At 42.6% G+C, this 17,183-nt stretch overlaps 1 protein-coding gene across 12 annotated transcripts in view; it reads left to right on the top strand.

Moving 5' to 3' along the window:
* ofd1 (OFD1 centriole and centriolar satellite protein) overlaps window positions 1-17,183 on the top strand; it is a 133,146-nt gene that overhangs the window by 72,112 nt on the left and 43,851 nt on the right. For 9 of the 12 annotated variants that reach the window (XM_070893896.1, XM_070893900.1, XM_070893902.1 and 6 more), the window contains 5 exons: window positions 452-563; window positions 2,679-3,296; window positions 4,901-5,014; window positions 12,172-12,316; window positions 14,628-14,740. In XM_070893896.1, coding sequence (XP_070749997.1) covers window positions 452-563; window positions 2,679-3,296; window positions 4,901-5,014; window positions 12,172-12,316; window positions 14,628-14,740 — 1,102 coding nt within the window. The remainder of the gene's footprint in view (window positions 1-451; window positions 564-2,678; window positions 3,297-4,900; window positions 5,015-12,171; window positions 12,317-14,627; window positions 14,741-17,183) is intronic. The other 3 variants (XM_070893901.1, XM_070893906.1, XM_070893903.1) reach the window with 2 other exon arrangements.

The following is a 17,183-nucleotide window of genomic DNA, read 5'->3' on the forward strand; positions in this document are numbered from 1 at the left end:
GTGTGTGCGTTGATTGGCTGGACCGACAGTCAATCAGTGTGCAGAGGACCCCGAAGAGTCGGTGGGGCCAGAAGTGTCGGCAGGCTCTGGTGGGCCCAGAAGAGTTGGCAAGCCCCAAGGGAGCGCTGTGGGGAGGAGCGGCCGGCTCGAGGACTGTGGCTGCAGGAGTTCCAGCAGGGTGACGAGGAGGAGGCAGCCGATTGAGGAGCAGATTATATTGGTGAGTAGGATTTCTGCGCATGCGCCAGCCGCCGGCCGGGAATGGTCCCGGATGAGGGATGGTGCCGGATAAGGGAGTCCCGGAAAAGAGAGGTTCAACCTGTACTGTAATTGATTTGGTGAAGAAAAGGGGGTAATGAGAACACAGGAAAGATGAGAGAGAGAGTTCACTGTAAGTTGTCGTCTCGTAAGCTTTTGCAATCACATTTTTGTTCAATCTCTCCTGCTACAGGTAGGCCGCTGTGCACAGGTGAGAAGCCAACTCATGGAATATGAGGATCAAAGCAGAAGACTGAACGGGCAAATTGATGACTTGAAACTTCAGCTGCGACAGACACAATTGGGTATGTTGCTTTGCAACAGCACGTGACATCATCTACTTCACAAATTCCACTTTGTACATTGATTAGCATTGGTAAATTGTCACTGGCTTTCCTGATTTTAGTAAAGCTAGTGATAACTGCTTAAATACTTCTAATGTGTTGGAGAGATTAATTAATGAAGCCTTTAAGGGACAAACAGAATATAATGTGGGGCAGAGTTCATGCGCTTCAAAATTTATGCTTTCTAATAAAATAACACAATTTATGAGATAATTATGGTTTTTAATGTAATTACTTTCTGTCTGAAGATTTGCTATGCAAGGATACAAGACGACCGAGTTCTGCATTTCAAATTAGTCAACAGCCTTTTTGTTGTTTTGTCTAGCTCCTATTTGGAATGGATAAGCCCAAACTGGAGAATTCTTGAATCCTTGTGTATCTAAAATTCTGTACTATTTAATCAATTTCTGGCTACTTTACATTTCACTCTGGATGTGAACAGGTTTGTAACAGGAATCAGTTTGCATACGGATCTGTAGGGTATTGGCCTGGATTTTGCTGTGAGCGGCGAAGGAATGGCTTTCGCTGTTCACCTCATGTACAGTTGCCCAGAGACCTATTGCAGGCATATCAGCGGAGATTTCTAGATTTCCAGTGGTGTCTGATCTAGTGCCACATAATCTCCGGGGAATCAGTAGCATCTATGAGCATTACAAGCAGCAGGGAGACTCTCCAACCAATCAGATTGAAGAATCCTCACTGAGGCACACAAACTGCAAAGCAGGAAGTAAGACGCAGGAGACATAAATTATATTTAAATCATTGCACAGGAAGCAAAATAAATGAAGATTCATAAATAAAAACTAAAACTAAAAATAAATAAATTATTTTTTAAAAAAATCTGCCACACTCATTTTTCTTCGGAGGGAATGAGACTTCCCACTTGTAAAATTAATTTTTCAGGGCCAGAGAGCTTGTTCAGCAGTAATTATCAATTATTACTCCGTTAAAAACTCAATTACTCCTGACTCATCTTTCTTTAGTGGGTAACTAGCCTAAGTTCTTGCCATTACAGTGATCTCCATACAGATTCCATCGGCGAAGACTGCAACAGAGCACCCTGTGGAGGAACAGGGATATCGCTGACAGCAACTCCCAGATTTCCGCATTTAACTGCGCATGTGCGGATGGCAGAAGTTGCTGTCTGTTTTATCCTATAATAACAGCGATCGCCGACAGCCTCACCGTTATTAGTACAGCAAAATCCGGCCCAATATTTCAGATGATGTAACAAATCACCATTCTCTAATATTTATGTAAAAAGCAGTGTGAATTTGTCAGTGACAGATATGGGGGATGTGGTATACATGGACTTTCAGAAAGTATTTGACAATGTGTATTACACAGGAGACTATTGAAGACTAGGGGGAAGGATAGCAAATTGGATTAGAAACATTTTAGAAGGGAGGAAACAGAGTAACAGTTATGAGCAGTTTCTCAAAGTGATTGTAAGTGAGTAGCTGTGCCCCACAGGGTTCTTTCTATTCTAGGCCTGCTTCTGTTCAATCTGGTTATTTGGATATAGAGCTAGAGGAAATTATGTCCAAATTTTCAGACAATACTATAATAGAAGGCATAGTAACTAATTCTGAGACCAAAGGAAGCTGCATGGGGATATTGATAAGATGGTGGAATGGGCAAATTCAGTGTCAATAAATGTGACTAGCACATTTTTTGAAAAAAGCAAGTAACAATTATACTTGGGGGAAGACTGAGTGATGTAGAGGAGTAGATAGATTTTAGGGGTTCAAGTTCACAAGACCTTAAAAGTAGCACTTCAAATGGATTTGGACTACTGCTCGTTTGGAGGATAAACACCAACACAGACTGGTTGGGCCAAACAGTCTATTTCTGTGCTGTAATTTCTATATAATTCTATGTTTGCAAAGAGTTGTAAAGCATTAATATTGCACCATGTGTAATATTTTTTAAATGCTTATAAAAGTGTTACCTACTGGTTCACATCCTTACACAGAGTTACCTAATAATTTGGTAGCTTTATGGTTGTACTTTTGTACTTTTGCTTCTCTTTCTTATTGTGCATTCTGCTTCCCTCTGTGTTTTCTGCACTTACAGCTTTAGAGAATGAAGTGTACCGCAATCCCAAACCCTCTCTGGTTGATCGGTCAGCCATTGACCTCACTGCTGACAGAATTGTACCTCCTGATATTTATGTAGATACTGGTTTACTTAGGAGTCGGATAGCATCTGAAGATCGCCTTTTTTATGCAGGCTGTGGTATAGGTGCAAACTACTGCAAGTACACTGGGACAGCAAGTTCTTCACCAGATTCAGACCAGGATTTTGTGGCAGGAGCCAAGGCTCGAATAAGGGAGCTGGAAAAGGAGTCTGAGAGCCTGGAGGAAGCCTACAGGAACTACCAAAACCGAGTTATTCAAACTGCCATTCAAAAGAGTTCAGAGACTCAAGCTTTTCCCCTGTTGCCAGTTAACGGTATTCTCAGTAAAGTTGCATGCAGCCAACAGCACAGAGTAACATTTGCAGACAGCGTCCTTGCTTCTCAGCAGCTAGAGCTCACTACAAAAGGCCAAATATATGAAGAAAGTCATCCACAAATAAATAAAATTGAAGATTACCAAACTCCCGCTGTATGTCAGTTTACATCAAGATACTGCTCTTCAACACATGTCAAACAGAAACTTGAAAATGATGTGTGCAGGATTACTTCAGAAGGTAGGATTTATTGTAAGTTTTAAAATGAAGGATTTGATCTGTAGTGTGTGAGATATACAAGCAGTCAGTGTTACCAAGAAACTTTAGTGGTACAAGTGCAATGTCCCGAATCCGGAATTCCAAAAACCGGACATTTCGGCGAGCAGTGAGGAGCGGAGGATCGGCGGGCGGCGAGGTCCAAAATCCGGCACCGATTCGGACCCGTGGATTCGGATTTCAGACTATTGATTTTCTTGTCTGAAATCCAGCAAAACCCAAAAACCAGCATGGATTCGGTCTGAGGATTCCAGATTTCAGACGCTGTACCTGTATTTGCATAACAAAATTTTCAGTTCATTTTTACAGGAAGTCTTAAGTATTGTGGTACAATTATAAATATTGTACAGAGAATTGAAGTGAGAATAATTAATCCAAGTGCTCTGATCTAATCAATCCACTTGATGAATTACTCTATATTCCACTCTTATTAATATGTTACTTCTCACCGACACATTAATGACTAATTATTTACATCTTTGTTGTACCTATGGTGTTGTATTTACTTCGCCAATAACATTGTAATTTTGTAATGGTAGATGGAAGTACAGCTTTCTGAGGATTTCTTCTCAAGACCTCTTCCTCTATAACTGAAAAATTAGCAGAGCAATTATAGTATATGCTGGAAGGATGATAGAAAAGGCATTTGTAAGGTGAAGAAACTAAATTGACACCAATTAATCTGATTTCACTTGGGACCCATACAGCTGGGGGAAGATAGAAGACTCTTTTTTTGGATTGGATTTGAGCACCAGCCCAAGAGGCACTGAGCCACCCACTCACCCAAATCTAGCAGTCTATCTTGTGCATCAGTCTATTTTGCACACTAATAATACTATTCTAGGAATGATGTTCAAGTTTCTCAGGAGTGGTTTATAAGATCATAACATGAAAAAGTTATGAATGAGGAAAGCCCATTCAGCCCATCAAGATTCATTCCTGTAATACCCTCACTCTCCCATCTTGGGATCTAATTGCATTTTGAATATCCGCAATGTTTATTTCTGGTACCCTGCCGAATAGATTCCTTGAAATATTTCTCAGGTCAAACTTCTTTACTTAAACACTAATGCCTATTTTAAATTTGCTTCTCGCTCCTTTAAATTAACTTTTTCTGGCCTCACTTCCCTGGCTTACTTTAAAATAACATTCTGATAATCTTTCAGAACTTTTACAGCCTGATTGAAATGTTTTGCACTAAGTATGGTGATCTGAAACATTTTTGTTTTGTGCAATAAATCTAAATCTGAAAATGGGTCATAAAGATTTTTAAAAGAATAGTCTATAAACAAGACTTCACTGTTAACAGACCCCATTATTCCAATTTGACCAATTAAGGTCATGTAAACAAAGCCCATGCTGACCAGTAGTAGAGCATGGTATTAATAGTAAAATCCAGCCCACAAGTTGTGCTTTCCTGTAGATGTTTATGACTGGACCACGGGTGTAACATATTAACTGATGTGAGGGATGTGTCATTGTTACCCTACTCTTTTTCAAACCTGTGTCATGGACACGAGCTTTTTATATAACCTAATTATAAGATCCTTTTCCTTTTTTTTTAACAGCACGGAAGAAGGACATTTGGCCCGTCAAGCCTGTGCCGGCTCTCTGCAAGAGCAGTTCAGCTAGTCTCACTCCCCCGCCCTTTCCCTGCAGCCTTCCAAATTTTTTTCTTTCAGGTGCTTATTGAACTCCCTTTTGAAAGCAGTGATTGAGTCAGCCTCCATCACCCTTTCAGGCAGTGCATTCCAGATCCTAACCACTCGCTGTGTAAAAAAGTTTTTTCTTCTGTCGCCTTTGGTTCCTTTGCCAATCACCTTAAATCTGTGTCCTCTGGTTCTCGACCCTTCTGCCAATGAGAACAGTTTCTCTCTATCGACTTGGCCAGACCCTTCATGATTTTGAACACCTCCATCAAATCTCCTCTCAATCTTCTCTGCTATAAGGAGAACCCCAACTTCTCCAGTATATCTGCGTAACTGAAATCCCTCATCCCTGGAATAATTCTTATAAATCTTTTCTGCGACCTCTCTAAGGCCTTCACATCTTCCTAAAGTGCGGTGCCCAGAATTGGACACACTATTCTAGTTGAGGCCAAACCAATGTTTTATACAGGTTCATCATAATTTCCACACTTTTGTACTCTATATCTCTTTCATGAACCCCCTAAGCTTTTTTAACCACTTTCTCTACCTGTCCCACCTTCAACAATTTGTGCACAGATACCCCTAGGTCTCTCTGTTCATGCACCCCATTTAGGATTGTACCCTTTAGTTTATATTTCCTCTCTTCATTCTTTCTGCCAAAATGTATCACTTCACACTTTTCTGCATTAAATTTCATCTACCACGTGTCTGCCCATTTTACCAGCCTGTCTATGTCATCCTGAAGTCTATCACTATCCTCCTCACTGTTGACTATACTTCCAAGCCATCTGCAAATTTTGAAATTGTGCCCTGTATACCCACATCCAAGTCATTAATATATATCAAGAATATATCATGATCTTATTGAAACATATAAGATTCTGAGGGGGCTTGACCGGGTAGATGCAGCGAGGATGTGGGGGAGTCTAGAACTAGGGGGCATAGTTTCAGAATAAGGGGTCACCCATTTTAAAATGGAGATGAGGAGGAATTTCATCTCAAAGGGTCGTGAATCTTTCTGCCCCAGAGAGCTGTGGAGGCTGGGTCATTGAATATATTTAAGGAGAATTATAAACTAATTTTGAACTATAGGGAGTCAAGGATTATGGGGAGCAGGCAGGAAAGTGGAGTTAAGGCCAAGATCAGATCATCCAAATGGCCGCCTCCTGTTCCTATTTCTTATGTTCTTAAGAAAAGCAGTGGTCCTATTACCAACCCTTGGGAAACACCACTGTATACCTTCCGGTCTGAAAAGCAACTATTCACCACTACTCTGTTTACTGTCACTTAGTCAATTTCTTATGCATGCTGCCACGGTCCCTTTTTTTCCATGGGCATCAACTTTGCTGGCAAGCCTATTATGTGTCACTTTGTCGAATGCCTTTTGGAAATCCATATACACCATGTCAACTGCTCTCATCGACCCTCTCTGTTACCTCATCAAAAATCTTCATCAAGTTGGTTAAACACAATATCCATGCTTGCTTTCCTTAATTAATCCAGACCTATCCAAGTGACTCTTAATTTTGTCCCTGATCATTATTTCTAAAAGCTTCCCCACTACTGAGGTAAAACTGACTGGCCTGTAGTTGCTGGGTTTATCTTCACACCCTTTTTTGAACAATAGTGTAATATTTTTAATTCTCCAATCCTCTGGTACCATCCCCGTATCTAAATAGGATGCGCTTATTTAGAAACATAGAAACATAGAAAATAGGTGCAGGAGTAGGCCATTCGGCTCTTCTAGCCTGCACCGCCATTCAATGAGTTCATGGCTGAACATGCAACTTCAGTACCCCATTCCTGCTTTCTCACCATACCCCTTGATTCCCCTAGTAGTAAGGACTTCATCTAACTCCTTTTTGAATATATTTAGTGAATTGGCCTCAACAACTTTCTGTGGTAGAGAATTCCACAGGTTCACCACTCTCTGGGTGAAGAAATTCCTCCTCATCTCGGTCCTAAATGGCTTCCCCCTTATCCTTAGACTGTGTCCCCTGGTTCTGGACTTCCCCAACATTGGGAACATTCTTCCTGCATCTAACCTGTCTAACCCCGTCAGAATTTTAAACGTTTCTATGAGGTCCCCTCTCATTCTTCTGAACTCCAGTGAATACAAGCCCAGTTGATCCAGTCTTTCTTGATAGGTCAGTCCCGCCATCCCGGGAATCAGTCTGGTGAACCTTCGCTGTACTCCCTCAATAGCAAGAATGTCCTTCCTCAGGTTAGGAGACCAAAACTGTACACAATACTCCAGGTGTGGCCTCACCAAGGCCCTGTACAATTGTAGCAACACCTCCCTGCCCTTGTACTCAAATCCCCTCGCTATGAAGGCCAACATGCCATTTGCTTTCTTAACCGCCTGCTGTACCTGCATGCCAACCTTTTGCACTGCCAAATGGCCGCCACTCTCCACCCTTTGTTTATGATTGGTCCCCTTGGAGGATAAGCCGCACCCTGAAGTTTCACTGGAATATGTAACTGGAAATGCCCATCCAAAGGTCTCACTGACTTTGCAAATTGTAGCTCGATCCACTTCGTCTTCATGAAGCGACAGGACAGAGCTCCCCAGAAGACAGCAAGAGCCAGCCAAAGTACCTTACCCCAGTCCAAGTGCATGCCTCCCCCAACCAAAGTGCCTTACCCCAGTGGAAGTGCATCCCTCCCCCAGCCAAAGTCCTTCCTTGGTGAGGCCACACCTGGAATACTGTGTACACTTTTGGTTTCCATATTTAAGAAAGAATATACTTGCTTTGGAGGCAGTTCAGAGAAGGTTCACTAGGTTGATTCTGGAGGTGAGGGGGTTGACTTATGAGGAAAGGTTGAGTAGGTTGGGTCTCTACTCACTGGAATTCAGAAGAATGAGAGGTGATATCAAAATGTATAAGATTATGAGGGAGTTTGACAGGGTGGATGCAGAGAGGATGTTTCCATTGATAGGGGAGACTAGAACGAGGGGGCATAATCTTAGAATAAGAGGCCGCCCATTTAAAACTGAGATGAGGATGAATTTCTTCTGAGGGTTGTAAATCTGTGGAATTCACTGCCTCAGAGAGCTGTGGAAGCTGGGTCATTGAATAAATTTAAGACAGAGACAGACAGTTTCTTAACCGATAAGGGAATAAGCAGTTATGGGGAACGGGCAGGGAAGTGGACCTGAGTCCATGATCGGATCAGCCATGATTGTATTGAATGGCGGAGCAGGCTTGAGGGGCCATATGGCCTACTCCTGCTCCTATTTCTTATGATCTTACACGAGCGCATAGATGGGGCATTGTTAACAGGATTATTGGGTATGGTGAATAGTGTCAGTGTTGTGACTTCTGGATTTCATCCACTTTTACAATGTCTCTTGTAGGGGGTTGGAAGAACGTGATCTGGCTTCCCTGAGTTCCCTCTCTTCCCCCCCGTCTCTTTCCCCCCCGCCCCCCGCTGTCCCCCGCTCCCCCAAGTGTCTCTGTCTCTCTCTCTTTCCCCCCTCCAGTCTCGCTCTCTCTCTCTCTCTCTCTCTCTCTCTCTCTCTCTCTCTCCCCCCACCCTGGCCTCTCGCTCTCCCCACCCCGGCCTCTCGCCCCACCCCAGTGCCTCTCTTCTCTCCTCCTCCCAACACCGCCGCCCCCCCCCCCCCCCAAAGTCTGTCTCTTTCTTCCACTCGGCTCTCGGCCGCCCCTCGCCGCTCGTGGGCCCTCTCGGCCCTCAGGCCGGTAGTCTCAGGCTTCTCAACATCATGTAGGGGGGAGCCGAGCTTGACAGATGCGCAAAAAAAGTGCAGTACAAATAGTTACTTCGATTGGAATATTATGGCCAGTACCGCCACGATTTCCACCTTCAATTCCCTCCGATGCATCCCATCCGCTCCTGGTGATTTATCTACTTTAAGTGCAGCCAGCCTTTCTCATACCTCGTCATCAATTTTTATCCTATTGAGTGTCACCACTACCTCCTGCTTCATTATGTCTATTGCAGCATCTTCTTCCTTGGTGAAGACAGTTGCAAAGTATTCGTTTAGTACCTCAGCCATACCCTCTGCCTCTGTGCATAGGTCTTTTTGGTCCCTAATTGGCCCCACCCCTTCTCTTACTACCCTTTTACTATTTAAATGCCTTTAGAAGACTTTTGGATTACATTTTATGTTGCCTGCCAATCTATTCTCATACCCTCTCTTTGCCCCTCTTATTTTCTTTTTCACTTCTCTAATCTTTCTACATATTGCCTTATTCTCAGATGTATTTCCAATCTGACATCTATCATACGTGCTGTTTTTCTGCTTCATCATATTCTTTATCTGTTTCGTCATCTCTCTTTCCCTCCCCCCCCCCCCCCCCAGCCCCTCTCTTTCCCCCCCCCCCCACAGCCTCTCTCTTTCCCTCCCTCCCCCCCCCATCCTCTCCCTTCCCCCCTCCCCAGCCTCTCCCTCCCTCCCCTCCCTCCCAAGCCTCTCCCTTCTTCCCCCCTCTCCCTTCTTTCCCTCCCTCCCCAGCCTCTCCCTTCTTCCCCTCCCTCCCCAGCCTCTCCCTTTCTCTCTTCCCCTCCCTCCCCAGCCTCTCCCTTTCTCTCTTCCCCTCCCTCCCCAGCCGCTCCCTCCCTCCCCAGCCTCTCCCTTCTTCCCCCCTCTCCCTTCTTCCTCTCCCTCCCCAGCCTCTCCCTTCTTCCCCTCCCTCCCCAGCCTCTCCCTTCTTCCCCTCTCTCCCCAGCCTCTCCCTTCTTCCCCTCCCTCCCCAGCCTCTCCCTTCTTCCCCTCCCTCCCCAGCCTCTCCCTTTCTCTCTTCCCCTCCCTCCCCAGCCTCTCCCTTTCTCTCTTCCCCTCCTTCCCCAGCCCTGCTCTCTCTCTCTCTCTCTTTCCTCCCCCCCCCCCCCCCTCCCCACAGCCTCGCTCTCAAGCCGAGGACCGCCGCTCTTGGGGCCCAGAACCGCCGCTCTCGGGCCCACACCGGCTTCTATTATTGTAACATCCCTTATTGTGACACTTCAGTATTCTGACTTAATATTCTGTTAACAGTTTAAATCTTCTGTTATTACCAGCCTCAAACTGTTAAACTCTAGCTCTATATTTTCCACTTTTAGGCCATTATTTAATTTTTCTTTACCACAGTAATGGTACAACATTCAAATACTACTTATTCAGGGATATTCACATAAAACTATTAATTGATTCGGTGTTATTTTTCATGTTTTGATTTTGTCATTTAATGCAATGATAGAAATTACTTTGCTTGCCACTTAGTCAAGATCATGAGCACATCTATTGCCAAATTTACCAATGTGGCCAACAAACTTTATTGGTTATAAATTGATCAATGCTTCTGTGAGCATGATATTAACAACTGTTAGAAGATAATTGTTAACTAGCAGATATATCTTAAAATTTTCTTTATGGCACATATTTGGCTTTAGGCTGTCTAGGTTCATGTATACATCATATAACAATTTACTTCTCAGTTCCATCCACCCCATAATACTCCACAATGCTAAATACATAGAAGTAAGCTAGTTGATAATTTTTCTTCTAAATAACAAAATTCAGAGTTGTTTACAAAAAGGCTGATGTGACTCACATGTTTATTTCACCAGTAACTTTTGGACAATTCACTTGTTCACTTTGATGCTAAGTTGTGCCCCATCTGGTGGCCTGCCTGAGAAATTACGGGTTTGAATGTTAAATTGAGCCTGAATTTAAAGTAGTAACTCTCTAGATGTAGGGGGGAAAAATAATGAGAAATATTTATTTAAAAGGTGTTATAGCATGAATATGGTATTTGTTCATGTAAAACATGGCATTAAATCGCTCCCCCACTATTGAGAAGGACTTAAGGCTCAAAAAACCCACCATCGCCACTTATTTGGGACTCAAACACCTCCTCTGCCACTGAACACCATCTCCACCCTAACCACACATTCATTAAATCCTGACCCTTGACCTCACTCCTACATTGAATTCACCAGTGATTACTCACATAAAGCAAGATTACGGTATGCAACTCTTTCCCCACCCCTCCCCATAGCGTTTTATTCTGGGTCTCAACCCCACCCGCCCACCATTCAAGCTTTTAAGGCTAATCATCCCACTCCTACTTAACGATTGGATTCCTATACATCCAAAAAAGCAACTTTTCTACCTTTAACCCCTATCCACTTAACCAGCCTTCTGCGCTCAATCCTCTCCTCCCTCCTCCTCCTGAGCAAGTTTTTGTCCCTCTACCACTCATACCCTGAAACTGAGCAAATTTTAGCAAAGCGCCCACCCCAAAGAGCAAGGTTTTGTTCCCCTCCCCTCCCCACCACTGGATTCATTTCCCATTCTAACTCGCCCACTGACCAATCTCATCCTGCCTGCCGTCACTGGCTGCAGCTGCCTCTCACAGGCTACTCCGTGATTCCATTTCCCATCCACAGTAGCCCTCCCTCTCCACTGGGCTATATTTATCCTCTCCCCATGGCTGGTTGTTCCATGACACCAATCACCCTACCCGCACAGATCTGATTTCCCCATTCCACATCACTTCCTCTGCCCTTCCCTCTGCTTCTCCCATCTTTCCTCTACCCCTTCCCTCACCTGCTCCCCTTGTCTCCTCTCCTCCTCTACAGTTTCCTCCACATAATTTCCATTATCCTCCACCCACCAACCCTTCTTGAAAAATTCAAATTGATCAAAACTACCTGTGTGCAATTCCAGAAGAGATCAACGAGAAATATTTTTTTAAAATTGCAGTGTTTTAAAACTTGGCTTTGCATTGAAGTGGAGCTCTGCTGTCCTTGTACAAATTTAAACTGGTGCGAGACGGCTTCCTGATGTGTTTAGCTTGAGAGGGCTCAGAGATCCGATTGAGACCAGACTCCTGAGTTATACTTTTGTGTCATTGGAACCCCAATACTGCTAGTTGACGTGATGGTATTACTGCATTCTTAAGAGCATAGGGCCACCAATAAAACTTAATTAGAATGACAGTAACATCCATACTTTGACTTCATGCTTGCAGGTTGGCTTACAAATCTTGACGGGATATTTTCCTTTTTTGGGAGAGAGGTCCCATTCTGAATTGAAAGGAGAGAAAAGTTTTATTTAGACAAAATTTTGAATATTTTAAGAATAAAATGTTAAATATATCAATAAATCGTGCAATATTTTAAGCTTTTTAGTAATAGTCATAAACTGCAGTATGTATGCTAATAAAAATAACTTTTTTTTTAAGGTGATGATGGCTCATTTCGGGTCTCTGTTCCCAGCGTACCAGAACATCAAACATCAATTACAACCAGTGAAATCCAATCCTGTGTTTGCCAAGTAGTCAATACTGCAAACTCACCTTTATCTGTCAACTGTGGTACCAATGAAAGGTAAAGATCCAGACCATTATGTTGATATCCCTGAGGTCTTTCTGTAAATTATACTATGGTATTAGACAAACAAATTACAATTCTGTTTTTTAAAAAACGATGAAATATTTAGGAAAATCAATTAGTCAGTACTGTACACTAAATCTGGCACTTCCACCAACCAATTCTCTTCAATATCTGTGATGTGCTGTTTATATAAATGTTTCTGTTAATAGTAATGAGGATGTGTTGAAAGCTTCATGCTTTCTAGTTTTGTTTAATTCCTCCTTCCACTCTTTTGGCAGCATTAAGAGGAAGGATGTGTGTAAGTGATCGTCTAATTGGTACTTTTTTTAAAAACTGCATATTCAGTAGAATATATCTTTATTTAAAAATTAAGAAAGGGAACACAATATTCATCTATTATATCAACAAGAGTGCTTTCTGTATTTGTGCCTGGTCCACTTTACTTAATTTGAGATTAGTATTGCATTGACACAAAGGAGAAAATCAAATTTATTGACCTGTGGTAATGAGTCTGATTTTGTCTTAAGCATTTGCGAAACTGTTCTGTGTGGCAGAGATGCATTGCTTGGGTAGAATTGACCTTATTTGGAGCAAATGGTTTGTGCTCGAGTATTTTAGTTTCTATTTTCTGTTCTATAATATTTTTACGGGTAGAAAAATATATATTTTTCCCCCTTCCTTGGGGCAAGCACCACTTGAGACTAAGAAACCAGTTGGGCGTCCTGCTCCTAGGCCTCCACTGATGCATTTCTTGAGCCAGTCAGTTGGAGTTGCAAGACCATGGGCAGGGGCTGATTGTCCCTTTGTTTCTATCCCCTCTTCCTAACTTAATTTTTAACTCCATACTTCTGCATAGAAGAGTGGTGAAGATTGGAACCTTTGCCTTGATGGAAATTAAAATTGTGCTTACTCCAGTTCATCCTTTTGTTTTCAAATGATTATTCTTCTAGTCCAATGTTATAGCCTAATTAGCTTACCAACATTTAAACTTGAAACCATTTATATTTCTATATGTATATCGTTTAGGTCTCCGTACAACTGATTTAATGTCCTCAATTTTTAGAAATCAAAGCACCTCAGTTTTTAACTGATCTGAATGTAAAACATTCAGTTTTCTGCAATTTTTCTTTGCTTGTCACATGCACTCACTTCAATTTGTGTTGCAGAGTTGTTGTGTTGCTTATGTATGATGAAATTGGGCTGATCATGCAATGTAAAGTACTGTATGCTTCGGGCAGCACAGCCCCATATTATTGGAAACAAGGTTCATCAAGGCTCCAGCTTTTATGTATATTGGGGGAGGGGAGGTGGGAGGGAGGCTGGAGTACCTGAAGAAACGTGCTAGGTGCTCACAGAAAGTTTAACTTTTACCACCTGGAAGCCCTCTCTGAAGAGGGGTTATCTGACATAGCAGCACCTTCCTTTGCTTTACCTCCAAAGGCCAGTCTTTGAAAGGGGTCCTTGTTTGCCAGGCCATTTTTGGCCACTAGAAAGTCCTGCAACTTTAAGGGCAGCCAGCAGCCCTTTCTCATTTACTGGTGTCCAATAATGCTGCTCCCCACACCCATGGCACTCCCAGCACCTCATATACTACAAAATTATTTCACTGAACTGACCTCATTTCAGGGCAAAGTGGGGTGCAGGTGCACAGAGCACCTGAGGAGCAGTAGTCCTCACAGCATAGCTCCAGGATTGTGCAGCTGGTGTCCCCTTCTCCCCGCCCCCCTCCACCTTATGTAAAGATAGTGCTCTTTTACATTTATGTATCCTGTGTAGTTGATTTTTAACACCTAGGGTATGAGTGATTGATTGATACTGAGAATAACTATTATTACAATAGAATGCATTGGTATATGAATAACTCTTATTTGCACCAATACACCTGTTCGACAACATTATCACTGTTTATATAGCTGTTCATTTGATTTGAATTTTTTTTTTACAATTCCATGTAATTTACCATATTCACCTAATTTGATATCTGCTTAATAATATGTCTGATACTATTTATATAGTAAATTTGGTCCACTGTGTCCCAGCACTCTGCTTAATGGGGATCTGTAGTTTTACTGACCTGAAATTTTATTCCATTCAAATGTTCTGTTTAAAATCCATAATTTGTAAAGGCAGTTTTTTCTGAATCGAACTAATGCTGCTAAAATGTATAGCTTTGGACATCATTTTATATTGGATAAGACAAAGTTAATTCTTTAATGTATTATATTTTGGTAAATATATTCCTGCTTTAATAGTAGTCAACATCTTATTTCACTTAACTCACTCTTTCTTTCTAATTTTTTTCCAGATCAGAAAATACTCCAATGGATAATCCTGTGTCTCGTCAGTCTTCAACAATTCAAAGGTTTGAAGATCTGATTGCTCAACCAGATGATCAACCAGATGATCATTGTGAAATTGGTAAGCTAAATATATGGCTACAGTAGTATGGACTCGTCCGTATAATTTTATAGATGAAATGAAAACTCCAAAGGCATAACTATAATGCAAAAACTGAAAATGCATATCTGATTAGTCAGCATTTGAAAGAGAAAAGACAGGTTAACATTTCAAGTTGAGACCCTTCAACAGAATTGGAATCGGAAGATAAGCGAGTCATTTAAATTGAACTAATCACAAGAGGGGCGAAAAGAACGACAAGTAAAAGCCAGGAGTACAGGAATTCAAACAACTTTATTGGTTTTTTTTAAAAAGAACTAGCTAATGCACATAATGGATTACATAGGATTACATAGGATATACGACACAGAAACAGGCCATTCGGCCCAACCAGTCCATGCCGGCGTTTATGCTCCACTCAAGCTCCTCCTGTCTTTCCTCATCTAAATCTATCCGCAGAACCCTCTATTCCCTTCTCCCTCATATGCTTGTCTAACCTCCCCTTAAACGCAACTATACTATTCGCTTCAACTCCTTGTGGTAGTGAGTTCCACATTCTCATCACTCTTTGAGTAAAGAAGTTTCTTCCGAATTCCCTATTGGATTTCTTGGTGACTATCTTATATTGATGGCCTCTAGTTATGCTCTTCCCCACAAGTGGAAACATTCTCTCTCTATCCACACTATCAAAACCTTTCATAATTCTAAAGACCTTTATTAGATCACCCCTGAGCCGCCTTTTTTTAAGAGAAACGAGACCCAGCCTGTTCATCTTTTCTTGATATGTATACCCTTGCGTTTCTGGTATCATCCTTGTAAATCTTAAGAACATAAGAAATAGGAGCAGGAGAAGGCTCCACGTCCCATCGAGCCTGCTCCGCCATTTAATAAGATCATGGCTGATCATTGTCCTCAACTCCACTTTCCTCCAATCTCCATATCATTGGATTCCCCTAGACTCCAGAAATCTATCTATCTCAGCCTTGAATATATTCAGAGACTCCGCATTCATAGCCCTCTAGGGCAGAGAATTCCAAAGATTCACAACCCTCTGAGTGAAGAAATTCCTACTCATCTCCGTCTTAAATGGGCTTCCCCTTATCCTGAGACTGTGACCCCTAGTTCTAGACACTTCAGCCAGGGGAAACAACCTCTCAGCATCTACCCTGTCAATCCCCTTCAGAATCTTGTATGTTTCAATGAGATCACTTCTCATTCTTCCAAACTCGAGAGTATAGGCCCATTCTACACAATTTCTCATCACGACAGCCCTCACATCCCAGGAATCAATCTAGCCGATTCCTCAACATATTGGTCTAGAAAACCATCCCTAATACACTCCAGGAAATCCTCCTCCACCGCATTGCTACCAGTTAGGTTAGCCCAATCAGTATGTAGATTAAAGTTGCCCATGATTACTGCTGTACCTCTATTGCACACATCCCTTATTTCTTGTTTGATGCTGTCCCCAACCTCACTACTACTATTTGGTAGCCTGTACACAACTCCCACTAGTGTTTTCTGCCCTTTGGTACTCCATAACTCCATCCATACCGATTCCACATCATCCAGGCTAATGTCTTTCCTTACAATTGCATTAATTTCCTCTTGAACCAGCAATGCCACCCCGCCTCCTTTTCCTTTCTGTCTATCCTTCCTAAATGTTGAATACTCTTGGATGTTGAGTTCCCAGCCTTGGTCACCCTGGAGCCATGTTTCCGTGATGTCAATCACATCGTATCCATTAACTACTATCTGCACAGTTAATACGTCCACCTTATTCCGAATACTCCTCGCATTGAGGCACAGAGCCTTCAGGCTTGCCTTTTTAACAAACTTTGACCCTTTAGAATTTTGCTGTAATGTGGCCCTTTTTGTTTTTTGCCTTGGGTTTCTCTGCCCTCCACTTTTACTCTTCTCTTTTCTATCTTTTGCTTCTGTGTCCATTTTGTTTCCCTCTGTCTCCCTGCACTGGTTCCCATCCCCCTGCCATATTAGTTTAACTCCTCCCAAACAGCACTGGCAAACACTCCCCCTAGGACATTGGTTCCAGTCCTGCCCAGGTGCAGACCGTCCGGTTTGTACTGGTTCCACCCGTTCCAATGCCCCAGGAATTTGAATCCCTCCCTGCTGCACCACTGCTCAAGTCACGTATTCATCTGAGCTATCCTGCGATTCCTACTCTGACTAGCACGTGGCACTGGTAGCAATCCTGAGATTATTGCTTTTGAGGTCCTACTTTTAAATTTAACTCTTAGCTCCCTAAATTCATCTCGTAGGACCTCATCCCATTTTTTACCTATATCGTTGGTACCTATGTGTACCACGACAACTGGTTGTTCACCCTCCCTTTTTAGAATGTCCTGCACCCGGTCCGAGACATCCTTGACCCTTGCACCAGGGAGGCAACATACCATCCTGGAGTCTCGGTTGCGGCCACAGAAATGCCTACCTATTCCCCTTA

Source organism: Pristiophorus japonicus, chromosome 11 (genome assembly GCF_044704955.1).
Source record: "Pristiophorus japonicus isolate sPriJap1 chromosome 11, sPriJap1.hap1, whole genome shotgun sequence".
NCBI classification, from domain to species: Eukaryota; Metazoa; Chordata; class Chondrichthyes; family Pristiophoridae; genus Pristiophorus; species Pristiophorus japonicus.